General features: G+C 36.3%; 6 protein-coding genes across 9 annotated transcripts; 1 reads left to right on the forward strand and 5 right to left on the reverse strand.

Annotated features, from left to right (window-relative positions):
• On the reverse strand, nt 1–2179 carry LOC104793207 (protein TOO MANY MOUTHS-like). Its single transcript, XM_010519519.2, has one exon. The coding sequence runs from the start codon at nt 1588–1590 to the stop codon at nt 196–198; it is 1395 nt and encodes a 464-aa protein (XP_010517821.1). The 5' UTR covers nt 1591–2179; the 3' UTR covers nt 1–195.
• LOC104793208 (serine/threonine-protein phosphatase 5-like) lies at nt 5261–10415 on the reverse strand. Of its 3 annotated transcripts, none has more exons than XM_010519520.2 (14): nt 10253–10415; nt 9581–9715; nt 9259–9428; nt 8678–8749; nt 8194–8344; nt 7863–8021; nt 7404–7512; nt 7203–7320; nt 6795–6942; nt 6383–6631; nt 6174–6299; nt 5983–6083; nt 5824–5898; nt 5261–5720 (listed from the first exon to the last, which is right to left on the reverse strand). In XM_010519520.2, the coding sequence occupies exons 2-14, from the start codon at nt 9654–9656 to the stop codon at nt 5661–5663; spliced, it is 1614 nt and encodes a 537-aa protein (XP_010517822.1). In that variant the 5' UTR covers nt 9657–9715; nt 10253–10415; the 3' UTR covers nt 5261–5660. The 3 variants fall into 3 exon arrangements, with proteins under 3 accessions (XP_010517822.1, XP_010517823.1, XP_010517824.1); XM_010519521.2 differs by having other exon boundaries at nt 9581–9841; XM_010519522.2 differs by lacking the exon at nt 7863–8021 and having other exon boundaries at nt 10253–10412.
• Nucleotides 10929–12204, reverse strand: LOC104793210 (HVA22-like protein f). Its single transcript, XM_010519523.2, has 6 exons — nt 12151–12204; nt 11927–12026; nt 11793–11819; nt 11578–11700; nt 11229–11481; nt 10929–11138 (listed from the first exon to the last, which is right to left on the reverse strand). Exons 1-6 carry the CDS (start codon nt 12176–12178, stop codon nt 11112–11114), a joined length of 558 nt encoding a protein of 185 aa, XP_010517825.2. The 5' UTR covers nt 12179–12204; the 3' UTR covers nt 10929–11111.
• On the forward strand, nt 13787–17570 carry LOC104793211 (agamous-like MADS-box protein AGL5). Of its 2 annotated transcripts, none has more exons than XM_010519524.2 (7): nt 13787–14076; nt 14357–14601; nt 16532–16613; nt 16717–16878; nt 16988–17035; nt 17110–17151; nt 17244–17570. In XM_010519524.2, the coding sequence occupies exons 2-7, from the start codon at nt 14372–14374 to the stop codon at nt 17427–17429; spliced, it is 750 nt and encodes a 249-aa protein (XP_010517826.1). In that variant the 5' UTR covers nt 13787–14076; nt 14357–14371; the 3' UTR covers nt 17430–17570. The 2 variants fall into 2 exon arrangements, with proteins under 2 accessions (XP_010517826.1, XP_010517828.1); XM_010519526.2 differs by having other exon boundaries at nt 13789–14076; nt 16988–17029.
• Nucleotides 19594–21081, reverse strand: LOC104793212 (protodermal factor 1-like). Its single transcript, XM_010519527.2, has 3 exons — nt 20835–21081; nt 20208–20742; nt 19594–20105 (listed from the first exon to the last, which is right to left on the reverse strand). The coding sequence occupies exons 1-3, from the start codon at nt 20980–20982 to the stop codon at nt 19763–19765; spliced, it is 1026 nt and encodes a 341-aa protein (XP_010517829.1). The 5' UTR covers nt 20983–21081; the 3' UTR covers nt 19594–19762.
• LOC104699412 (protodermal factor 1-like) lies at nt 21102–21787 on the reverse strand. Its single transcript, XM_010414720.2, has 2 exons — nt 21541–21787; nt 21102–21448 (listed from the first exon to the last, which is right to left on the reverse strand). The coding sequence occupies exons 1-2, from the start codon at nt 21686–21688 to the stop codon at nt 21102–21104; spliced, it is 495 nt and encodes a 164-aa protein (XP_010413022.1). The 5' UTR covers nt 21689–21787.

Here is a 25181-nt window from a genome sequence, read left to right on the forward strand (position 1 = left end):
CAACAATAATAACATTAAGGTACATTGCTTAAATAGAAAACTAATACACATCAAAATCGACTACTAATAATAAATTTATTTCCCTAGAAATCATCGTCTACTTTGGGAACAAACACTAATCTCTTTTTTCTTAGGGATTTGATACAAATATTTATTCTCTGTTTTTTTTTTCTTCGTTTTGTCTTTTATCTCTCCTTAGAGAACCAATCGTTGATGTAACCCCAGAAACAGAGCAAACTGAAACAGAGCACTTGAGAAGAAACAAGATCTATAATACCGAGAGGAAGTAGCTTGTGATTTCTTCTTTGGATGCTGCATCAACGCTCCAGCTCCACCACTAGTAATATTCTTCCCGCAGACATCAACTCCAGTCTTAACGACACTGAACTCATCCTCTGGCTTCAGACACAACCCTCTGTTCCCGCTCAAATCCAAATTTTTACTCAACCGTCTTAGGAAACTCGAGTCGAACGGCACGACGCCGATCAGTAAGTTCCTGCTGAGGTTCAGATGGAAAACGTGAGGCAAAGACTCAAACCCAGATGGGATCTCCCCGGTTACTCTGTTGTTAGCCAGAGACAACGAGCTAAGGTTCATGAGCTTGGTGTAACTATCCGGGATCACGCCGGAGTATCCTGAATTCTCGAGTTGGAGCTCTTGGAGTTTAGGTAGGAACCCTAACTCAACGGGGAGAGCAACGGACATTGGGTTGTTATCCATTATGAAGTACTGCAAACTCTGAAGTTTCGAGATTCCTTTTGGAAAAGCTCCTTTGAGTTTGTTTTTGCTTAACGCCATGAATGATAAAGAACGAAGCTTTTCTACTCCTTCTGGGATTCTTCCGAAGAGAGAGTTCGAGCTCAGGTCGAGTTTCTGAAGCATACTCAGTTGCGAGATCGTTGGAGGGATTGTACCGGTTAACGAATTGTAGCTTAAATCTAAGCCGACGAGGCTATTGAGATTCCCCAGTTGCAGAGGAATTTTACCTGTGAGCTTGTTGTAGCTGAGATCGAGATGTACGAGGCTTTTCAGTGAGAAAACCGCCGGAGGGATATCTCCGGTTAACCGGTTTTGCGAGAGGGTGAGGATTTGTAAAGATTTGAGAGTAGAGATGCGAGGAGGGATTTGGCCTGAGAGAGAAGGGTTTGATCTGAGGCTAAGCTGTTGAAGAGAGGAGTTGGGGAGGAGCTTAATAGGGAAGATGATTGTGGTTGGGAAGTGAGTGAAGCAGTTGAAGAAGAAGACTGATTGAAGAAAAGGGAGAGAGAAGATTGAAGAAGGGAAAGAAGCAGAGGGTTTACAAGAAGGGTTTGGAGCAGAGCCGAAATCGAGTCGAGAGACGTGTGACAAGTGGTCTGGACCGGTTTTGCACTCAATGCCTGGCCAAGATGAGCCAGGTGCGCAAGGGTTTGGGTGTGACTGACGCCATTGTTGATCAGACGACATTGACTCCATGATCTTGAAGAGAGTTTCTGACTCAGATGAAGGCATTGAGGCAGAGACTCTGTTTCCTTGACAGGGGAAGAGTGATGTTATCAGGAGAAAGAAGAGCAGTGAGGAAGGAGATGGTAAAGCTCTCTTCATCGTCATAGGTTTTGGTGTAAGAGAGAGGAGAGAGAGAGAGAGACAAAGAGTGTGTGTTTCTTTCTTGGTGATATTATACTGAGAATTCACAAAAGTTCTTTCGTTAGTTTTATTTCTCCAATGCAAAGGAGTTGAGAGATGCAATGTTTATTTAGAATCTTTGAGAAGAGAGCGTAAAAAGTGACATTAGATCATCATCGAGGAGCATAAACCCCAAAAGAGAAACTTAGGGAAAAGGTTTAAGCTTTTAACGAGTTTTAAGTGAAAATGTTTAAGGATTTGGGACAAGACAAGACAGAGACACGTGAACAATCAGAATCTAAACAAGGTATGATAAAAGAGTGAAGACTTAGAAGAAAGCTAGTAAAGAATACGAATAGGTTTTTGAGTGTGTGAGACTGTGAGTGATAGAGAGAGAGAAAGAGAGAGATGCAATTATAAATGGAAGTGATTGAAAGTGACACGTGTGGGGACGTGAGAGACAAAGAGGTAGGGACTCAAAGACATGAGAGATTGGGAAGAGAAAAGAGAAGACACAAATTAAAAAGAGTACTTGATAGGTTTTGTAAAGGGGCCATACACACATGTTTCTTCCTTTATTAAAACACTTCTGTTCGAACAAATTTTTTTTTAGGGACTTGTCTTTGTTGGTGGCCTGGTGGGTAGTCTCGTGGATACGTTAGCTCCTCGAATCTCTCAGGTTCTGTGGAGCGGTTTTCCTGTTTTATGTCTCTGTCCTTCTCTAAATATATGTACAGTATTACGGTGTTACTTTCTAAATCTAATCATGTGGTATTTTTCATAGTCTATGTGAAAATGTATACTAAAAAAGGAAGTGATTTTGTATGTCTATTGTAAATGAAGATGTTTCTCATATATAGGAAATAAGATGAGACCGAAGTAAGTATCATAAATAGTAAGACAGGGATCGACATTTCACATTCAACTAGTTTGAAAATTCATAATTTGAATCTAAATACGTATACACATGATACTACTTCAAGCCAGTAAGGAAGAACTAATGATCAAGGTATAAGCAAACATCAATTTCAAAGAAAACTAGCTAGTTTACGAAAACCAAGTCATGTTTAAGATTTGATGTAAGAAGATGACCAATTTGATGGTTGGTTCAAAAGACAACGCAACGCACACCACATGACAATAACAATACAATAGTTGGTCCAAACTGTTCAAAAATCACCCACAATAGTTTCTTAACTGTTCACAAAAATAGTTTTGATTTTTTTTTTTAATCTATCAAGTATTTTCAAATCATCTTTCCTCTTTAGATATTTTTTTTTTTTTTATATAAAATGCTCATGAAAAGTGGTGGGCATAGTATGTCTCTCTATTTACTGTCTTCAATTATTCATGTCTTCTTTTTTTTTTTTTTTTTCAAAATTTCTCTGAAATTTTATTATTCATAGTTTGAATTGTTCCAGACAAAATCATAGTTATTTGTACCTTAATACTACAAAACATCGGAAACAACTCAAAGAGACTTGTTTTTTTCTCTGGCCTTTTTTTTGTTTTTCTGGGTTTTCGAGTTAAACCGTACAATGTTTTGTTATAGTGCAAACCAACTAATTAAAAGAATTGCAGTAACATATTTATATCATCATTATTATTGATTTGTTAATAAAAAGATAAAACGTAAATTTGTAAGAAGTACAAAAAAGAAAAGAATAAGGTCAAAGTTTTCAAACGTTAAGAAATTGTACTACACTTGGCAATAATGCAGCAGATGTTTTGCAAAAATGTACAATGTATATGATATTTATGTGGTGTGGTGTGTATTATATGTAGGGAAGGATCTATCTAATCTTTAGCCCTGGACTGTGAGTCTGGACGGGTAATATCAGACACCTACTATTTTACCGTACGGATCTAACTCAAGCATGATCCACATCACATGCCCCCCTCCCCTACCCCAAATATTAATCAAAATGGTCATAAAAGTCACTGGATTAGTAGTACGAAGCGCTAAACATCATATTAAACCTAAATCTCTACTTCCCTTGAAACAAACACTTGTCAAATTTGTTAAACACCAAGAAAATAACTTTTTTTGCTTTTGTTTTTTGTAACTGTTTTATGTAATCCACGTAATAATGCTTTCTGGATCTCTCACTCCTTTCATCAGTGCTTTACGATTTGACACCACTCTTCTATTTTCATCTCCTTTTGCTTTCTCCAGAATCCACATTTTAGTTTATGTATCTATGCATAGGATAGATATACAATAGTCACTATCATATACCATTATTATAAAACCTCATTGTTTCAGTATGCACATGGATGATAGTTCCTCAGATTACCCACATGTTATGTTTAAATACAAAGGATGGCTTTTTATGAATCTGTGATTCAGTAGTAGTTAAGTCGTTGTTAAACAACAAAGCATATATTTTGTCGAAATTCTCTGCAAAATTCATGGAGGGGGGGATTTTATGAGAATCTGCAGGTATTTTAATCTGAAACAGGCTCATGTAGAGTGGAGAGAAAACAATAGTGTTATTAGCTTTCTCTTTAGACTGTATATAAACAGCTCACCATTTGTACAATACACTCAAATCAGAGAAGGGGCAAAACTGAATCTACATGAGAATTACTGTTGCAAGAGCTCTACACTGTCGACCTCTCTGTCTTCTTTATTTGATGTCCTTGCCTGAATATTTGAATCAAACTCTATTTAAAAAAGAATCCAAGGTCTAAGAAGGACCAGACAAGAAGCTTAAGAAACCATCCTTTGATTTTTGATTCAAGAAACCATCTAAGTACAGAGAGTTTTCTGGGGTCATTTGGTCACTCTTTTGTTGAGTAAATCACAAGATTTTCATCTAAAATAAGAATGATCCATTACCCCTCTTACAACATAAGACAAAAGGGACAAAAGTTGATGGATAAGCTTAAGAGGAAGAGGGAACATTTTATCAAAAAGGAAAAAAGAAAGAAAAAACCGATCAAATCCGGATACTGTACCTTTAATTATCATGGGCTCCCTTTTATGGAACAACATGAAAAACTGCAGAAGATGAAGGAAAAAAAAAACTTATATCATTATGTTTCTGAAACACTTCTGGTCTTGAGTCTTTAGANTTTGACACCACTCTTCTATTTTCATCTCCTTTTGCTTTCTCCAGAATCCACATTTTAGTTTATGTATCTATGCATAGGATAGATATACAATAGTCACTATCATATACCATTATTATAAAACCTCATTGTTTCAGTATGCACATGGATGATAGTTCCTCAGATTACCCACATGTTATGTTTAAATACAAAGGATGGCTTTTTATGAATCTGTGATTCAGTAGTAGTTAAGTCGTTGTTAAACAACAAAGCATATATTTTGTCGAAATTCTCTGCAAAATTCATGGAGGGGGGGATTTTATGAGAATCTGCAGGTATTTTAATCTGAAACAGGCTCATGTAGAGTGGAGAGAAAACAATAGTGTTATTAGCTTTCTCTTTAGACTGTATATAAACAGCTCACCATTTGTACAATACACTCAAATCAGAGAAGGGGCAAAACTGAATCTACATGAGAATTACTGTTGCAAGAGCTCTACACTGTCGACCTCTCTGTCTTCTTTATTTGATGTCCTTGCCTGAATATTTGAATCAAACTCTATTTAAAAAAGAATCCAAGGTCTAAGAAGGACCAGACAAGAAGCTTAAGAAACCATCCTTTGATTTTTGATTCAAGAAACCATCTAAGTACAGAGAGTTTTCTGGGGTCATTTGGTCACTCTTTTGTTGAGTAAATCACAAGATTTTCATCTAAAATAAGAATGATCCATTACCCCTCTTACAACATAAGACAAAAGGGACAAAAGTTGATGGATAAGCTTAAGAGGAAGAGGGAACATTTTATCAAAAAGGAAAAAAGAAAGAAAAAACCGATCAAATCCGGATACTGTACCTTTAATTATCATGGGCTCCCTTTTATGGAACAACATGAAAAACTGCAGAAGATGAAGGAAAAAAAAAACTTATATCATTATGTTTCTGAAACACTTCTGGTCTTGAGTCTTTAGAATAGCATTTGAGTAGAAGAAGCTTTTTGCTGGTTAGTTGAACATCCTGAGAAAATTGTTTGCATATGCCATTGGCTTCACATCCGGGTGAGGCTGTGACAATATATCAAAGAATTAAAAGAGTTTTCAAATGAGTCTAAATAAATCTGTGAAACATTCACAAGAACATGCTGTGTAAGAGGTAGACTACACTCACCACTGCTGAGAATGTAACAATATTTGGCTTCATATCAGGAGCTTCAAAACGAATGAAAGCCCCCTTATTGCCCATCTACAACAATACAAATTCCATGTTAAGTAAGAACCATGTAATTCGGTGCTATTTCAAAATTGAATAAGTGAAGTTTTGAGTTACCTGATCACAGTAATTTGGGGCAGAGAAGACAGTGATGAGTTTACCGTCATGCTCAACCTCATAGCCTTCATCTTTTACTTCATGTGAGCGGACCAGCAACTCTATGACATTCATAAAAATCCAACTTAATATCTCAAGAGAATAAACTGGCGCCAGAGACCAAACCCAATAATACCACAACAACGACTAACCTAGATTATTATCTTGCAAAAACCTCTTTGTCACGTCTCCACCGAACGATAGACCAACCCCTCGCTTGCTTGGGCCTCTTCCAGGCAGAGGTTGAGGATCGCTCCACAAAAGTTCACACATTAGCCCTGAACATTATCATGATTAGACGAAGAAACAGAAAACACAATTACAGAAAAAGTTTACAGAAGACGTATATGATGAAACATACCTTCCTCTGGAGGCTCACAGAAACGGTCGATAGCTCTGATGTCTGACAGTTTCACACCATCAACACTGAACAGACCTCCATGTACCACAAAGACCTTCCCATTTATAACATGAGCCAACGGTAGGTAACAGAAAACCTCAGCAAAGAGATCCACAAATTTTTCACTCAACTTGGATCGAACCTCGCCCTCAAAACCATAAATTTTATTCATGCTCTTGCTTTCATGGTTTCCTCTGGCTAGATATATGGCTGCAAATTTTCAACAAACATGTGTAAATAGCGATTTACAATTTGATTGGGAACTTTTAACCCATCAGACAATAGTAGATCATTTAATCCTTGCCAATGATAGCAAACGCAACTAGAACTTGACCATCAAAGAATTATTATAGCAAGGGTTCAGAGAGCTTACATGATGGGGACATGCACTTGAAAGCAAAGAGTGTGAGGATGATCTCAACAGAGAATGAGCCTCTGTCCACAAAGTCACCATTGAAGAGGTATGGATTCTCCTCAGAAGGGAGGCCATTGAGCTCGAAGATATTTAGTAGATCATAGAACTGCAAAAAAACATTCACGTGTCAAAGACACAACACAACAATGACACTACAGCCCCTTGTAGTGCAAAAAGGAGCAGAAGGTTAGCCAACAAAATCAAGATATGAGAAGTAGAAAGATTCACAATAAAGTCCAATTCCAGAGATATAGTATACTGGTTTACTGAAAATTTCTACACATGTAAACAAGAGAACTGAAAGATTGCAGATTCATCTAAGAGGAGAAAAATTATACTCGGAGAGTAAGTGAAACCAAAGCTTACCTGACCATGCACATCACCACATACAGTGATATGTTTGCCATTTGGAACACTAATGTCGATAAGAGACGGCAGTGCTAGCAAGATTTGTCTTGTTTGTAAAACGATTTGATACGCATACCTACAAATATATAATGCTGACTAAGTAAGAAGAGATGATCACTGCGTTAATTAAGCTGAGTACCACTAAAAAAAAATATGTACCGTTTATGCAATGTTTTTTGGTTCTTGAAATCTTCCATCATCGTTTTCACAAAATCCAAGGAAATTTCCTCTCCCTCAATCCTAGCTCCAGAATACTGTGGCTCAACCTCTACAATGAAATTGAATAGAATATTAGAAGATTGATAAAGGGTTAAAACCTCTATAACAGTGAACATCAGTTTTCAATGAAATGCTAAAAACTACAAGCCATGGACACATTTTACTGGCAAGAGTTAAAATGTAGCAAAAGAGGTATGCCATCTTAACAGAAAAGAAAAGGAGAAATTTGTACGTCTGTGAAATGTCCACTCTTATTAAGATGGGTTTCACATCAATAACACTGAACTTTTCAATTCTCAACTGAGACTCCAAGAAAGGAAACATATCCAGGCTTTGATATGCATAAAAACGATACAGATTGATCCTAGGATGAGGATTTAACCAAAGAAAAGACACTACTACCAGAGCTACCCCACCAAAATGCCCCTAATACCACCGAAACCAACACCATGAGTATCTCAGTTGTGGCAAATCCCCGGACCGCCACCACCATTACTGCTGCAACAACTGCTGCTAAAGCCGTTTTGGTGGGCATGAACGATGATCTGGGTTTGTTCCCTATTATGTGACAATAGGTAGAAGAATGATTACTAGTCTAAAGCTACATTCAACCATTTGTCAACTACTGAATCAAAGGCATGGCATAACAGGAGACGAAAGAACCAGGGATGACAAAACACACTGCAAGCTATAAGACAACAGAAAAATAAGCAAGCAGAGTGATGAATACCTATTGTGTGGAAGTCAACGGATTCAGCTACTGAACGCCTTTCGGATACTGGTACGGAGATTGCTTCTTCAAATTTGAGTTTCATCACTGCTTTCTCACATTCTCTTAGCTTTCTTGTGGCATCGGGGTCATTAGGAGAAAGCCTTTTTACCTAAAATAAAAATAGCAGACCATGTCAGGAATACTGTAACACGAATCTCTCTCACTCAAAGACAGTCCACCACAAAACTGGATTTCCACAGATCACTATCAAGTTTCCTATCACTTGGTCACAGATCAAAACAATCAAGTTATGACCTTTTTGGGTGCCTCAAGGTACACGACTACAACATATTTTCCTTCGTAATTTGACATTTCTCAACATGAGCGGACTGCTCACTCAAAAAGTAATAAATAAGACGAGAACTATCAGATGGACAGCTAGCAAATATAGACGGAAAAAACAAAACTTAAATGGCACAATGCTCGTGCAAGAAACATTAACCTGTTGGAAATCCTTCAAGGCGTCCTTAAATTTTCCCATGGCAAGATATGCAGCACCACGCCTGTAATAGCCCTGTAAATTCAGTAGATAATCAGTGAATAAGGTTGAATAAACGTGACAGAAAGAAAAAAACAACAACTTGTCACAGAATAATACCTTAGAGTATTTTGAATCAACTTCAATGGCCTTTGATGCATCCTGTATAGCACTGCCATATTCCTCCAGTTTCGTGTGAGCAAATGCACGGTTTGCCCAATACACAGCGTTGTTACCGTTGAGTTCAATAGCTTTTGTATATAGAACAATAGCACTGGAGAATTTGTGACCTGTAAGCAACAAACGAAATTAAGTGAGCTGTTCTTAACTCAAAGCAAAAAGATAAAGAGCACATTAAAATGAGTTTAAACTGATTCCACAAGATTCTGTTAAACGCTGATTCCACAAGATTCTGTTAAACGTTTTTAATAAATNAGCAAAAGAGGTATGCCATCTTAACAGAAAAGAAAAGGAGAAATTTGTACGTCTGTGAAATGTCCACTCTTATTAAGATGGGTTTCACATCAATAANCACAGAATAATACCTTAGAGTATTTTGAATCAACTTCAATGGCCTTTGATGCATCCTGTATAGCACTGCCATATTCCTCCAGTTTCGTGTGAGCAAATGCACGGTTTGCCCAATACACAGCGTTGTTACCGTTGAGTTCAATAGCTTTTGTATATAGAACAATAGCACTGGAGAATTTGTGACCTGTAAGCAACAAACGAAATTAAGTGAGCTGTTCTTAACTCAAAGCAAAAAGATAAAGAGCACATTAAAATGAGTTTAAACTGATTCCACAAGATTCTGTTAAACGCTGATTCCACAAGATTCTGTTAAACGTTTTTAATAAATATACACACCTTTGAAAGCTTCGTTAGCCTGATTTTTGAACTCCTCGGCGTGTAAAACATCAGAATTCTCATTCTTAGACTCCATGTTGTCACAGAATGAACTTATTTCTTACTGAATTCCTTAATTATCCGGTGAAGCCAGAACTGATTGCCAGAAAAGATGTAAAGTCAATATTCTCTATCTCTTCATCCCCAAATGCAGAATAACAATAATCATAATCAGCTGGAGCATTTCCTCAAAACCAATAAGTTCTACTACACCATAGGGACCTAGTTTAAGAGCTTTGTTAGAGATAGAAACACTATTCAAACTGAATCAAGTCTAAATTTTTTGTAACACAACCACCCGACTGTAGTCATGCAACGAGATTAAGCATAACAGATGAAAGCAAACTGCTTTAGAATAAAATCATGCCACAAGAACATTAATCGAATAGATAAAGAGGCCAAAAAACAAAAAAAAAAAGCAGTGAAGTTTTATATTCTCCATCGTTTTCATAAACATCACAGCAACCAATCAATCAGATTCATGGCCGTAAGAAGAAGTTCCTAGGAAAGATCTAGTAATCATACCCAGATAAGAGAAAAAGCAAAACAGAACATCAACACAAGGAAGACAGCGTCTAGGACATGTTTGTCGGAATAATTCAAACACCCAATTATCTAAGATGGGATTCATACCTAAAAACAAAGCTTCAATCTTGGCGACAGCGGGAAGAGGAAGAGGGTTGACGAGTGAGAGACCAGGTTTAAGGGAGAAGCTTCAAAGTGACCAGAGAAACCCTAGATTGAGTCAAATTAAGAGTATGCGCTTTGAATCTATTGACAAGAGGGGGGTTTTTTTGGAATTTTTTTTTTTTTTTTTAATTTTCCCCACTAATTTTCCTTTTTTTTACCAGTAAATTAAAACAACTGATAAATATGTATTATATTTCTGACGTCATATATCAAATTTTTTTTGCTATGGAAAGTTTATTTATTTCTTCGTGTGTGTGGCTATGGAGATTTGGGGCTAATAGTTTTATCATTCATGGATCTCTGAATTTAAATTTGGATTTTTTTCTTTTAAACCAAAAGTTTATTTTAAGGCCTAATCTGACTGATGATTAAATTAGCTTATCTGAGCCAACAAAGTGATTTTTTAAAAAGTTGACAAAACAAATTAATTAGGAAATAACAAAACACATATTTAATGTGTGATAACTTAAAGCAGAGGAGCATTGTTCTTCTCTACTATTTGGGTTATAAAGGGAAGTGAAGCGATTCCTGACTTCCATCTTATAGTTTGTCACAGAGTGTTGTTGTATTCTTATTTTTTATTCGAATTTGTCTCCTAATCAAATTCAGAGCCATCCAAAATAGAATCCGATTTCTTTTTTTTTGTTACGATAGAGGACGTTGCTTCTCTAAAGAAGAACACAAATTTAAACATCTATTTTTTTTTTTTTTTTCACCGTTTATAAAAGTTTTGCTCTATACAATGTACAAACATAAAAACGAAAGAGTAATATTTTCGTGATTCTTGATCCTCCGATCCATCTCAATGCCTTCTTGTTTCCTTTTCAGCCTATTAAAACACACATACGATGAAGTTAAAATCCCAATTTTATGTATTTGATTATAATGTATACAAAAAAGATCTGATGTGTAAGTGTACCGCTTTAATTGCTTTCTCAACAGAATCCCATCCGAACCGGTCAACATAATCTTGAACCGATTTTCTAGCATCAAGACTCATCATCTGTAAAACTCTTCTCTGTTCATCTGTATAATTAGCTCCTCCCCCAACATTCATCCCAATTTTGACGTATTGTCTAACGAAATTGGAGTAAATGTAGGCTGCACCACTAAACATTGGTAGCACCAACCACATACAGAACAAAAGCTTCAAGTATGGCCAGAATGGTAGCCTACAAAATGCAATAGAACAGAGAAGAGTTTTTTAGTCCTTTATTCTGAATTCGTAACAAAAATTGATTGGGAATGTTATTAGTATATATAATTACCAGGCAAGGATCCTCCAAACGGATAGCTCGAATATTGTTATTAAGGAGTAAATGATCCAATATGTTAGCCATTGTTGATCATCTAACATTGTTGGACTCTCTATTGCTCGAAACGATGCATACCTTAATTAATCATCATATCATCCATCCATTCAGTTGTTATTACTTTCAAGTTAGTTTTTATAAACAAAGCATTTAGATTTAAATTCACTTACAGAGGATATAGAAGCATGACTCCAGGCCTGCATGCAACAAGACAAAAAAAGAAGAAGAAAGTAATGTTAAAATTTGAACAAATATCGAGTTTAATTATTTTAATCCTATATTTGAGACAAAAATTGAAACCTACCCAATGAGAGCATCAATACGTTTTGCAATCACAATAATGACACCCATTTTTTGAGTAATTCTTTTTACTCTGTCTATCTCTTCTTTCAATGGAAACTTCTCTGTGAACACAAACGTCTTTAGCACTGTGACGATGAATATATACACAACAACAGCTTGAATCTTTTTTGAAGCAAGAATCTTTGTATAAGTTAAGGCAACAAGCACAGGCAAAGAATCTCCAACCTGTTGATACGTTAGCATATGAACCCATTCCTCTTCTCTATAAGAAAAAATATTTCAAAGTAATTGTTGGTAAATTTCAGACTAATAATTAGGGAAATCCAAGTCTTAGGTTTAGTATCCCTATCTATCCCTATGAATGATACTTTGGAATATATTTTTGGTAAACAAGATTCTTTTCTTTTTTCACAAGAGTTAGTGATCAAGAAACTACGCACTAATTAATGAGGATTGGACGTATTACACAGTTTTGATTATGATATTTTGGTCCACGACTTTGTTAAATTCTGAGTAAATCACATGTCCTTCCTTTTAATTTGACGTCTTTATAGAATCTCTCTTTCTTACCCATTTATATATATACTTCTTTTCATGAAATTGACGTTCACCAGCGAACGTTTTAATTTTATCAAGATTTAACTTTTTTTGTCACCGAGCTAGTAAAAGTAATCTTTATCTAATTCATCTTTCTTACACAATGTATTTTATTATTTACCTTTTTCTTCATTAGTAGTCTATATGATAAAGACTTTTTGCCAATATGAAATTATATTATTTCACGCTAATTAGCTATCCACGAACGAGAATCAGATCATTCAAATTAATTACTAGCTAGCTTTGAAATTTCATGGTATATTTTCTTAAATTATATGCTTACCACGAAAGTCAATCATCAAAGCCCCACCAACACTCAAGTTCCTTCTTGAAATGAATTTTGCAAAATTTGAAACTTAAATTAATTCGACATGAATGTGAAAGTGTATATATATGTAGATGCTTTTGCTCGTGAATAAAAATTAAATTGAAGTAAGTACAATGAAAATGATGAGGTATGGGCAAAACACAAAAGAGTTTCCTTTCGTAACTACAATTAGTTAATGCAAATCTGAGAAAGGGTCATATGGATAATGACTATACATATGATGATTAGTCATTCGCCGTACGTGGGTTCTCTCTGCCCTCATTTAACTTTATTAGTTTCGTCTTCTCTAATTATATTGTCGTTTTATATGATGTCGTTCTTTGTCTAAATTACGTATATTAAAATAACTAATATCCTTAATATTCAAGATGCCGTTGGACTAACTTCTTGTCCAAGAATAAGACTCTCCAACATAATAATTTGTTAACACGAAACTAGTTACGCTATATACTTTTAGATTGCCATTTTTATCAAGCCATTTTTGAACACAATCAATTATCTCTATATATATATATATATATATATAACATGAATTGTGAATGTAAATCATAGTTAAATTTGAAAATTGATAATAAAAAATATTCCAGGTAAATATAATTAAAAGACGTACGTATATACTGAGTAGGGCAATAAAAAGAAAATGAGAATTAAAAAAACGATTACCAAAAAAGGAAACTTTCCAAAAGGTGATTCTGATGAGAAACAGAGCCCATACCTCTCTTTTTCCCCCAAAACATGAAAGAAAAATTGGATGGTCCTCCTTTAATGCCTGCTCTCCCCACCCAATCCAAACCCAACTCTTCTTCTTTTTTTTCCTATTTTGATAATTTCTACCACTTAAGTCTTAATCAATTTCAAATTTCAATCTAAATGCATACATAGAGAATTTAAAGGATTAGGTGTGTGAGATAAATTGGCTAAATTAATGCATGTTAGACTAATGGTCCAATTTCTTTCTTTCTTTTTTTCGTCTCTAACATTGCAGTTTGAAAAAAACTACCAAACCTTCTGTTTTCTGCAAATGGGGTTTTTATATACTTCCAAAGAAATATTCCTCTAAAAGAAAATTATAAACCAAAACAAAAAAAAAGTAAAGCACAAGCAGCAGTTAAGTGGTACTGAGATAATAAGAATAGTATCTTTAGACAAATTTAAATCTCTCAGATTTCATCAATTCCCTTCTCACTTCTCCTTAATTCTTTCTGATCATAATTTTGCAAACCCAGGTATACTACTTATTGATGATATGCTTATTGATCATCCAAGTTTGGTTATATATAAAAAAGCATTCCTTTTTATTTTTCCATTCATCAGTTTAGGGCTTTTCATCAAATACAATTTTTTTTTTTTTTTAAACCATTTATTTCTTTTAATAAAAGGGTATGCCTTTTCTCATTGAAATCTCTCAGAACTTGCAAAAAAAAAAAAGACTTTGATCTTACAAGCTTTTCTCTTACTTGTGTGTCGTGTGTTTGATTGTGTTTTGTTCATAATTTATACACTTAGCTAGGGTTTAGATAAATGGAGGGTGGTGCGAGTAGTAATGATGTAGCAGAGAGCAGCAAGAAGATAGGGAGAGGGAAGATAGAGATCAAGAGGATAGAGAACACTACGAATCGTCAAGTTACTTTCTGCAAACGACGCAATGGTTTGCTCAAGAAAGCTTACGAGCTCTCTGTCTTGTGTGACGCTGAGGTCGCTCTTGTCATCTTCTCCACTCGAGGCCGTCTCTACGAGTACGCCAACAACAGGTACATCTTTTTTAGATCTTGATTTTTTTCTAGAGTATAGTTTCGAACTTTTTTTTTTTTTTTTTTGGGTGGCTTTTTCAATCTGTATATGCTTGGTGAGATTTATAGGGTTTTACTAATTAAGTTCCTCTGATGATCAGCTTTCTTTTGAAATCCTCAGATTTAGGGTTGTTTTAAACTAGGGAACCCTAGTTTTGTATTTGGGGCAAAATTTGATTACTTTAACTTCTCTCTCTCTCTCTCTCTCTCTTTGTAAAAAAAGCTGTGAGGTCTTCCCTGACCATTAATGAGCATCCCCATACCTTATTCCAGTCACTTTTTTATTTTTCCACAAATCTTAAAAACAGCATCTATATGTATATCTATCTATGTACTAGTATGTCAGTTTCTACAAGACACTTCGATCAATTTGATGGTCCATAAAATTTTATTTCTGCAGATTGATCATTAGATTTCCATCATAGTAATGAAAAAGTAGGGTTCTTGATAAGTTATAATATTTTTTTTTTATTGGGCTATTATTATATAAAAGCTATATGTAGATTCCTTAAAAATTGATTCACTAGGGGAAGACTAGTAGGTGTTTGTCTTCTGACACTTCTCTAATGTTTTGGTGATTAATCGGTTTGTTAAATCAAGAAATTTCTTTTGGGGACAAAGCTTGCTGTTGAGTCACTAATTAATCAATCAACAAAACCAATGAAAACATAAAATTTTGACTTTTTGATTGTTATTTACTTATTTTCTCCACTCCAAGTTGGGAACTTGTCATTTCCATTATTTCTCTATAAGTTTCCAGCTATTAAACAGCTCATGTTCATTTCACCATTTTGGATTATTTGTCTGCTTTTTTAGCTAGTGATAAAAATTTTGGAATTTTTCTTATTAGTATTATTGGTTTTTAGCTAGTGGTATTAAGACTATAATGTTAAGGGTGATGTATGACTATGAGTCTATGATCTATTAGTCAAGTCTCATATCATGGATCTAAGTTAAAACTAGAAAATTTGTAGTTACAATGTGAATTTTCACAAAGACTAAAGAATTATTTTCTCACTAACTAATTAATCTATATATACATGATAACGGTGTATAATCATGACTTAAAAGTACCTTTAATTCAATTTCCAACTAATTTGATTAACAAAAGAAGAATGCATTAGGTATGTGGAAAAACGTGATTTATATGTTTATATTATCAAAAATGTAGTTGAGTTTCTTATTTCAAACATCCTCATGGCTTTAGTGTCTTACTTTTGACATTTCAAAGAAGAATGCATTAAGTATGCTGTACCAATATACTTGTACAAATATACTTGTATGATTAATTACCAAAATAATTAAAATTGGTAATTATCAATAGGAGGAATCTAACTTAACCTGAAGATCACTTATTTTTCTTAAAGCTTAACTAGTAGTGTTTTTGAACCTAATTAGGCATTACTAGCGAAAAATATAATTTGGATTTTGTGTCGTACATAAATTTTGGACACATTGGGACCAATTCCAGTTAACTAAGAGCAAATGTAATTGATCATTTTCTTTTTCTTTTTTTTCTTCTCCAGTTTGCTACTTTTTCTTTCTTTGTGCGTTTTCAAATTAGGACTATATGTAATAGATATAGGCAATAATAACTATTACTGGTCAAACAAATCATATGGTACTACTATTACTGGTCCAATCCCTCTATTTTGTCGATCGGTTGAATTTAAGGTTATGGCCGGACAATAAAGATCTGTTTCAAAACCGTTACATACGTCTCTCTGTGTGTCTTTTTTATATATCCAAAGATATTTTATAGTTTTGTGCGTCTTTGTTTTTCCTGGTGTGGATTAAGTTTGACCGTAGATTTTCATTGGTTGCATCCATTATTAGCTAATGACTGATTAAAATTTTAAATCTTTTTCCTCTGTGGTAATGTTTGGTGAAGTGTGAGAGGAACAATAGAAAGGTATAAGAAAGCTTGCTCCGACGCCGTTAACCCTCCTTCAGTCACCGAAGCTAATACTCAGGTTTAGCTTCATTATTACTTTAATGTTCACTAGTTCGTTAATTCTTCTTTAATTATCTGACTTTTTTTATATGACCTCTTGTATGAACCATGGATCGATGCAGTACTATCAGCAAGAGGCGTCTAAACTTCGGAGACAGATTCGGGACATTCAGAATCTGAACAGACACATTCTTGGTGAATCTCTTGGTTCCTTGAACTTTAAGGAACTCAAGAACCTTGAAAGTAGGCTTGAGAAAGGAATCAGTCGTGTCCGCTCCAAGAAGGTTAACAAATTCACTATACTTGATTTTCCATCAATGTCCTTACTGCTTGAGTGTATCTTTTTCACAACTCCATCTGATTCTTGCCTGTTCTGTTTGGTTTTATCTCCAGCACGAGATGTTAGTTGCAGAGATTGAATACATGCAAAAAAGGGTAAAAGTAAACCCTATCTTCCTTCACAAGTTAACTTACTCTACTTTGCAACTTCTCTTTCTGATCATCGTTCATTGTAGGAAATCGAGCTGCAAAACGATAACATGTATCTCCGCTCCAAGGTTTTATATAACTCTCTTTAGCATTTTGATCATTATTATTTTTCGGCAGGCAGGACAATCTCTTGATGTGCAAATTCTAAATATTTATGCAGATAACTGAAAGGGCAGGACTACAACAGCAGGAATCGGGTGCGATACATCAAGGGACGGTTTACGAGTCAGGTGTGACTTCTTCTCACCACTCGGAGCAGTATAACCGGAATTATATTCCGGTTAACCTTCTTGAACCGAACCAGAATTCTTCCAACCACGACCAGCCACCTCTGCAACTTGTTTAATTGAAGTCCAACATAAGCTCTTTTCTCATGTGAGATTGATCTTATGCATATATATATATTCATGTTACACTTACTGTTAAAAACTTAAAATTGCAGATGTAACGATTTGAGAGGGACCTAATTTTACATATATTTTGACTATGTATGTTATAAGACTAATAATATACGACAAGATATCCAAAAATAAAAAGGATATCAAGCTGTAGCTAGCTTTATTGCTAGTTAGTGTATTACATATTCAAATCAAAATGTGTTGATGTGACACAAAAAAAACAAATGCAATTTCTACAACACTATTGAGATGCAGCTTGAGATGCAAAAGCTGCATACGCATAGAATCGATCCCAAGTTACATCTAACTAAACATCTTTAATTCTAAATCCTTATTACTATGGACATGGAGAGCTATAGGCCAAACCTTTTTTGCATCCTGTTTTCAGACTGCAGAGGGCAGTCTCTTTATTTGCTCTTATCAGCTGAGCTCAGACACTTTCTGATCAATGGATCAAGATCTTAGTCCAGCGTCACGTCATAAGAGATACAGGAAGGTGTGTAAGATTTTCAACAGCGAGCGGTAGAAGCTCCTGGCTGCCACAGATGCAGTCCCTGGATTCAAGCTCTGCAGTATATGAGACTATATTAGTCCAACGAGAGGTAGAAAGGTCTCTTAGTGGGAATATTTATAGCAAAGTAATTGCCCATTAGTACTTCCTCTTATCAAGAAAAACCTGAAACAACAGAAATGGCAGAAGATTTGAAAGCAAATGGAGCTTAGAGTCTCAGTGATGTACCATCTACCAATGACTTCAACCTCACTTACTCAATTCCGTTGTCAGCTCCTTCCTAATTAACTTAATGAAGGAGGTAATATATTCATTCTTCTCACCATAATTTATAGTAAAACCAACAATTGATTTCTTGACGCCAAATTCATGTTACAAAGCACCAAAAAATACCTAACTTTTACTGCGACAGAGCAAGCAAACAAGCTACATGTCCTATCATTTCATTGAGTGAAAACTATTATAGCTAAATGTTGTTTGTTGCTCTCCATGTGCTCTGGCATCTGTCTTAATCTGAGGAGATTGTTTCCAAACAAAAAAAAAAGTTTTGCCTCCTTAATGCAGGATGTGATTAGTTTAAAACAGATCACTTCCACTTGGTGAGCTCTGTTCGGAAATTTCCGTATGCTGATGAACAAATCAAGCCTAAACTAATCGATCGACACATTCAATCTAGCATGGAAAAAAAAGGTGAAATTCTTGAAGAAACATAATTGCAGAGCTAGAACTATAGCAAATCTACTTGATGTAATGACAACTCAAATAAGTCTTTATCCTCTGTTCATACATTGATCATTACATGAAAAGATCACAATTTCAAGATTTTACTCCTTCAAGTTACTTCAAAATATATTTATTCTGAAAACAGATGCATTGTATCAAAGTTTGATTTGTTTAATTCACTCAGAATACCAACATCCTTGGGTAAAGATAAACTTGGATAGAGATACTATTTATCAACCTCCAAAGATGATGTGTTTCCAAAACCATGACACACCAACTTAATATCATTAATGCAAATTCCAGACATTAATAGAGAGAGAGTCATTAAAGATATTAGTCATTGGTGGGTAGAACTTGGGGTTTTAAACTTGAATGCATGGAGACCATCTTGCAATATTTACTCCACAGAGTTTATTACAGTAACAGGACACCACACCACACTTCTGATATGTACTGCTTCCTTCTTTAATGCTAAATCTAAATATTTGCTCCTTCTCTCTCTTTCTCATGGACTTGTCGTTTCTGGAGTTTAATCCAGTTGTTTCCCGTTGGTGACACATCACTTAGGCCTGATTTTTAAAATGCTCATGAACAATTTAATGGAGCAGTTATGGCATTGTGTTGGTCTACAGGCATGTCAATCTACATTTGGACTTTGACTTCTCTGTACCTTGGTCTATACATTAAATTATGCTTGTCCTTTGTTCCAGTCTCTTTTAATATTTATGTTATATGATCCTATTTATAGTTTCTTGTTCGGGTTATAGATATTTTCTTCGTTTCAGTTTAAGTATTTGCTAGCGTTTCATTTCATTGGACGTTCTTGAACAGATTGAGAAACAGAGGAGCTACTAAATCTTTTTTTTAAGATCAAGAAATATTTTGAAACAGCAACATTAGATATAAAAGAGTATCCATCACAAATATTACTAGAGTCTATAGGACACTTAAAACTCTACTGATGAGCACACACATGATAAGATAATAAATTAAGACTGGTCATGATATAAACCAACAAACAAACTGAGAAATGAGACTCTCTTAATTTCAGATTCTGGGCTGTAGACGACCTTCATTAGCAAGCTTGAAGGTATGGGCCTGCTTTGTGGCTGCCTTGTTTGAGGAAAGTCCTGCAACGAAGTGGTCTCTAACTTGAGGGGTTGTGAAAGGGAACCTAGTGTTGACCACGGAGTTTAGCCAAGACGCTGTGCCTTCACGGTACAGAGCACCAATGGAATCAGAGCGGGTGTTGGAAAGTGCCTGAAGAAGGTTCATGTGAGGATCAAACCCTGGAATGCTACTGGAGGTACTGACTGTACCAAAAGCTCCGCCAACAGTGCCCCACCAGCCAAGCAAACCCCAAATCAACGTAGGGTGGTTCCTCCAGTAACTACACAAAACAAAAATAAAAACAAAACTCATGAAGTGTGATATAGTTGATATCATCATCTGTCTTATGATGTTTGTGTTAGAGAGAACGTTTGTCACTTACTCGCATGTTCCAGTGATTGGTGGGAATGGAGCAGGAACAAAAGGAGTTCCAGGAGTGCCTGGATCAATAATGGGAGTTGGTGGGCTTCCTCCAATGATGGGTGTGCCTGGGTCAACAATGGGTGTTGGTGGAGTCACAACGACTGGAGTACTTGGGGGAGGAGATGAGTAATATCCACCAGAAGGAGGATTTGAAGGCGTTGGGTGTGAAGGCGTTGAAGGGTGTGAAGGCGTTGAAGGATGTGAAGGCGTGGAAGGATCGTGAGGTGGCGTCCCACAGTTACAAGGAGGGGTGTGTGATGGAGTGGAAGGAGTTGGAGTATGTGATGGAGGTGAAGGGTGAGATGGAGTTGGAGTATGTTTTGGAGGTGAAGGGTGAGATGGAGTTGGAGTATGTGATGGAGGTGAAGGGTGAGATGGAGTTGAAGGAGTAGGGTCGTAAGGTGGACTTCCACAGTTAGAAGGAGGCGTGTATGATGGAGTCGAAGGAGTTGGAGTGTAGCTTCCACCGTGTGATGGAGGAGTTCCATGTGAGACTGCATGAGAAAAGAAATGCTTAGTCAAGATTCTTATTACATCAAATGAATAAAAAAAATGTTACAATGTGTTCTGTTTTTTTTTGTCTTACCAGGGGGAGGAGTTCCTGCATTTGGGTCAGGAGGAGAGTAGTATGTTTTCGCATCCTCGAACCTTATGGAAGCAACAGAAGCAAAGAGCTGCTGTGAGAGTAAAGCAGCAAAGAGAGCCCAAATGGCTAAACTCTTCATCCCTCTCATTTCTGAAACTCACTGATGATAGACTCAAAGAGAACTTTTGCAAATAGTGTTGTGTGTTCCTTGGTGGTAGAATAAAAACCGGATACTAAGGTTTATAAATAGAGGGAAGGAAGCATATACTAAAGGGNCGTTGGGTGTGAAGGCGTTGAAGGGTGTGAAGGTGTTGAAGGATGTGAAGGCGTGGAAGGATCGTGAGGTGGCGTCCCACAGTTACAAGGAGGGGTGTGTGATGGAGTGGAAGGAGTTGGAGTATGTGATGGAGGTGAAGGGTGAGATGGAGTTGGAGTATGTTTTGGAGGTGAAGGGTGAGATGGAGTTGGAGTATGTGATGGAGGTGAAGGGTGAGATGGAGTTGAAGGAGTAGGGTCGTAAGGTGGACTTCCACAGTTAGAAGGAGGCGTGTATGATGGAGTCGAAGGAGTTGGAGTGTAGCTTCCACCGTGTGATGGAGGAGTTCCATGTGAGACTGCATGAGAAAAGAAATGCTTAGTCAAGATTCTTATTACATCAAATGAATAAAAAAAATGTTACAATGTGTTCTGTTTTTTTTTGTCTTACCAGGGGGAGGAGTTCCTGCATTTGGGTCAGGAGGAGAGTAGTATGTTTTCGCATCCTCGAACCTTATGGAAGCAACAGAAGCAAAGAGCTGCTGTGAGAGTAAAGCAGCAAAGAGAGCCCAAATGGCTAAACTCTTCATCCCTCTCATTTCTGAAACTCACTGATGATAGACTCAAAGAGAACTTTTGCAAATAGTGTTGTGTGTTCCTTGGTGGTAGAATAAAAACCGGATACTAAGGTTTATAAATAGAGGGAAGGAAGCATATACTAAAGGGTTTTTGAAAAGTTTTGAAGTAAATACAAACAGGTGGAGGAGTGTGTGGTTAGTTGATATGTTGCAGGTGCATTTACACTATCCCATTTAATACCACTGGTGATTGCAATAACACTTAGAATTCTGCAATAATATATTTTTTAGAAAAATGAAAAGTAGTATGTACTACTTAAATTAATTTTTCATGCGAAGGCGTGGACGCGTATGAGAAAGCTGTCTCCCATATGAAATGATTCATCTCTCAATCCGTATTACTATTCACGTTTCAATCAATGACTCAGTAGGTTGCTTATGTTTGTTGCAGGACATGTTTGCATCTAAAATGCAAAGCTAGCTCTGAGATCATGTGAAAGCTAATTTAATCCAGTAAGTTTCCACTCTTAGGGACTTGAGACAGAAGAAGCAAGTGGTCATCAAGACTCAAATCAAGAATCTAGGTAGTAACGTAGACCCTTTTGTTTTGTGCTTGCTGCGCTAAGATAGCTAAGGAGATGATTAAATTAGTGGGTTACTTGACGTTAAAAGAGAAGTCAAGCAGCATTTATTACATTTAAGGTTCACTTCTCTCCCTCTCCCTCGACTTCATTTTTATGGAAAGCAAAACCAAAGATTGGATCAAAATCATTTGTAATAGACAGTGTGTTTTTTTCAAGTTTTTTTAATTAATTAGCAAAAAATTTGGGTTTACCTTTGGCTATTTTTGATATGGTTTTCACCTAAATATATACTAGTAGTTTGCATTCAAGTGACATTTAAGTTTTGAGTAACAACAATAAGAGAGTGGTAAATAATACATACAGCGATGCCACTTGTATAGCATGTGGAGATGCAGAGGTCGAAGAGGACCTACCAAAGTAACATAAAAAAATAAGATGAAACATTTGATTAGAGATTTAAAAAGGAAAAGAGAGATAAATAAATGTAACATTGTCGGTAGGTTTTGGTGGGTCTGAAATCTGAACCAGCTCCAATGCTTCACAAAACAATGCACACACTTTCACTTCTCTGGAGTTGCTCCTCGATCTGGCTTCTCCAATATTTTCCGAATGTGAATACTTATTTCACCTTTAATCATTTGTAAATAATTTTTCCAGAGATGATATTGGCGATTGAGTTTTTTTTTTGTTGGAATTATGACGTTTTTTAATAGATGGAACTTTTTTATTTGATTTATTTCTCTATTTTTAAAACAAATAAACTAATAAAACTCTGTACTCAACCACTTTTTCACCATTCTAGTTTAAAAATCGCCAAAGCATCTATAAATGTTATGAATTCAGAATTAGTTGAATCTGCCAACTATTCCGCTAAGCGCTAACCATATTGACATAAGCTGGTCCGAGTCAGTTTTTAGCCTTTTAGGATTCCGACGCACTATTGACTATTGTAGCGCCCGACCGATTTGTTTGGGCCATAGGGTTACAAACTTGCAATCAATTTTGTTAATACAAATTTTTGATTAATTTCCTTTACTTATGTAGACACTAGACACCACGTGAATATTCTCATTCTTACCGGTTTTGAGAGTAATACAAGAGTGAAGAGTCAAGACTTGACATTTGAAAGTTGTATATAGTTGGTCTATCAATTCAAAACCATTGACACTTGGGAGTCAAAGATGCCTTTGGCTAGTAAAATAGATGATTGCTTTCATTATTAGGACAAATGCCGAATATTTTCATGTTTATCATTTTCTTTGTGTCTTATTGTATTAGTCTTTAAAGACTTTTGTAATGCGTGAAAGCATTAATACGAAATCGATTGTCTCGTTAATTACATGAATATACAAATATACTGGGTACTTATCCCCCAATAAGGCAACACTTCAAAATTTTAAATATTTAATAGCGTTTACAATGGTGAAGTTGGTGCGAACAAAATAGCATCGTTTGTGATGCAGCGCATCTTAGGCATTCATCTTCTATTTTCTTTTCTCTCGTGGGCTTTGTTACGTTTACGTTTATCTTAGACTTTACGTTTTCTTTTACTCTGTTTTAGTCGGTTTACAACCTAGGGTTTTTCTTTGTTTCTTTTGTATAAATATCCTCTTAGCTTAAAGGAGGAAAACAACTTTTATTGAATAATAATTCAGAGCTTTAAGCTTCTCTATTTCCTTGTTTATCGGCTATTCTTTTTGAATCAACGATCTACAAGCTTGTCTTTTGTTCGGTATTCTTTGAATCAATGACACAAGACAAACTCCTCTGTTCGGCTATTCGTGAGAATCAACGAACACAAGGTTTTCTATCAGTTACGCTGCGCCAGTTTTGGTATCAGAGCCTAACACGACCTACATCCCGTGTTAGATTCTTCGAACATGGCTCCTGCTCGCAACTCCAAAAAAACAGAGGGACGTGACGAGGACCCCTTCAACGAGTCGGCCGAACTTCGTCAAACACTACTGGTGATGCAAGAAAGCATTCAAACGACCATCGTCCAGTCCTTCCAAGCCCTAACAGAGACGGTTTTGCACAACCAATTTCCACATCAAGGTGATGACTATGAAAGTTCGGAGGAAAGTTGTGATAACCCTTTTGCTCATGACTGCAAACCAAAGCAAAGGTATCACAAGGGAGGAGGGCGAGAGCAAGATCGTGAAGATAATCGGTGGGAGTCGAGTTTTAAACTCGATTTACCGGAGTTCCATGGTGGTATTCGTGGTGATGAGCTCTTAGATTATCTCACCGCGGTGGATGAAGTGATGGAATTCAAACATGTTCCGGAAGAGAGGAAGGTTGCTTTGGTGGCTACAAAATTCCGGGGACGTGCAGCGTCGTGGTGGAAGCAGCTGAAAACAACATGATCACGTACATGCAAGAAAAAAATTGAGTCATGGGAAAAATTGTAGAAACACCTTCGACTTTCTTTTCTTCCGCAAAACTACGAACGTACGATGTACACTCGTCTACAAAATTTACGACAAGGAGCTCGTACTGTCGGTGAATATGCTGATGAATTCTACTTGCTAATCACAAGGAACGAGATTTTTGATAGTGAAATCCAATTGGTTTCTCGTTTCATTGGCGGGTTGAGACCTCAAATTCAGAACTCGTTGACTCAATTTGATCCTACAACTATTGCAGAGGCTCATCGGAGGGCGTTGGCTTTTGAGCAACAATTTAAAGCTAACACTACTTGGGCTACGACAAATCGTTCACGCAACATAGGAGGACCTAACCTCGATGGCGGAAAAAACCCACATTCTGTTTCAAGGGAGGTTGAGGCTGGAGGAGGAGGGGCAAGTACTACCCCACTGGAAGCCCAACAACCACGATGTTCTTCACGACTAAATGCATTACGTGGTTTTACTTGTGGGGAACCCGGACATCTTATGACGGCTTATCCTCAGAAAAATCGTCGGGGATTG

Source organism: Camelina sativa, chromosome 6, assembly GCF_000633955.1.
Source record: "Camelina sativa cultivar DH55 chromosome 6, Cs, whole genome shotgun sequence".
Lineage (NCBI taxonomy): Eukaryota > Viridiplantae > Streptophyta > Magnoliopsida > Brassicales > Brassicaceae > Camelina > Camelina sativa.

Bases quoted from the DNA above. Each gene is read 5' to 3' on its own strand.
- LOC104793207 (XM_010519519.2), bottom strand. From the start codon at position 1,590: ATGACGATGAAGAGAGCTTTACCATCTCCTTCCTCACTGCTCTTCTTT.
- LOC104793208 (XM_010519520.2), bottom strand. From the start codon at position 9,656: ATGGAGTCTAAGAATGAGAATTCTGATGTTTTACACGCCGAGGAGTTC. The intron at 7,513-7,862 runs GTAGTGTCTTTT...ATTTCATTGTAG, and splicing joins TTGGTGGGGTAGCTCTGGTA to AGGTTGAGCCACAGTATTCT. The intron at 6,300-6,382 runs GTATGTTTCATC...GATAATGTTCAG, and splicing joins CTGTGAGCCTCCAGAGGAAG to GGCTAATGTGTGAACTTTTG.
- LOC104793210 (XM_010519523.2), bottom strand. From the start codon at position 12,178: ATGGGTTCATATGCTAACGTATCAACAG. The intron at 11,482-11,577 runs GTAATTATATAT...TGCATTTTGTAG, and splicing joins GTTTGGAGGATCCTTGCCTG to GCTACCATTCTGGCCATACT. The intron at 11,139-11,228 runs GTACACTTACAC...GTGTTTTAATAG, and splicing joins TTGAGAAAGCAATTAAAGCG to GCTGAAAAGGAAACAAGAAG.
- LOC104793211 (XM_010519524.2), top strand. From the start codon at position 14,372: ATGGAGGGTGGTGCGAGTAGTAATGATGTAGCAGAGAGCAGCAAGAAG. The intron at 16,614-16,716 runs GTTTAGCTTCAT...GGATCGATGCAG, and splicing joins TCACCGAAGCTAATACTCAG to TACTATCAGCAAGAGGCGTC. The intron at 17,036-17,109 runs GTAAACCCTATC...CGTTCATTGTAG, and splicing joins ACATGCAAAAAAGGGTAAAA to GAAATCGAGCTGCAAAACGA.
- LOC104793212 (XM_010519527.2), bottom strand. From the start codon at position 20,982: ATGAGAGGGATGAAGAGTTTAGCCATTTGGGCTCTCTTTGCTGCTTTA. The intron at 20,743-20,834 runs GTAAGACAAAAA...TTTCTCATGCAG, and splicing joins TGCAGGAACTCCTCCCCCTG to TCTCACATGGAACTCCTCCA. The intron at 20,106-20,207 runs GTAAGTGACAAA...TGTTTTGTGTAG, and splicing joins CCAATCACTGGAACATGCGA to TTACTGGAGGAACCACCCTA.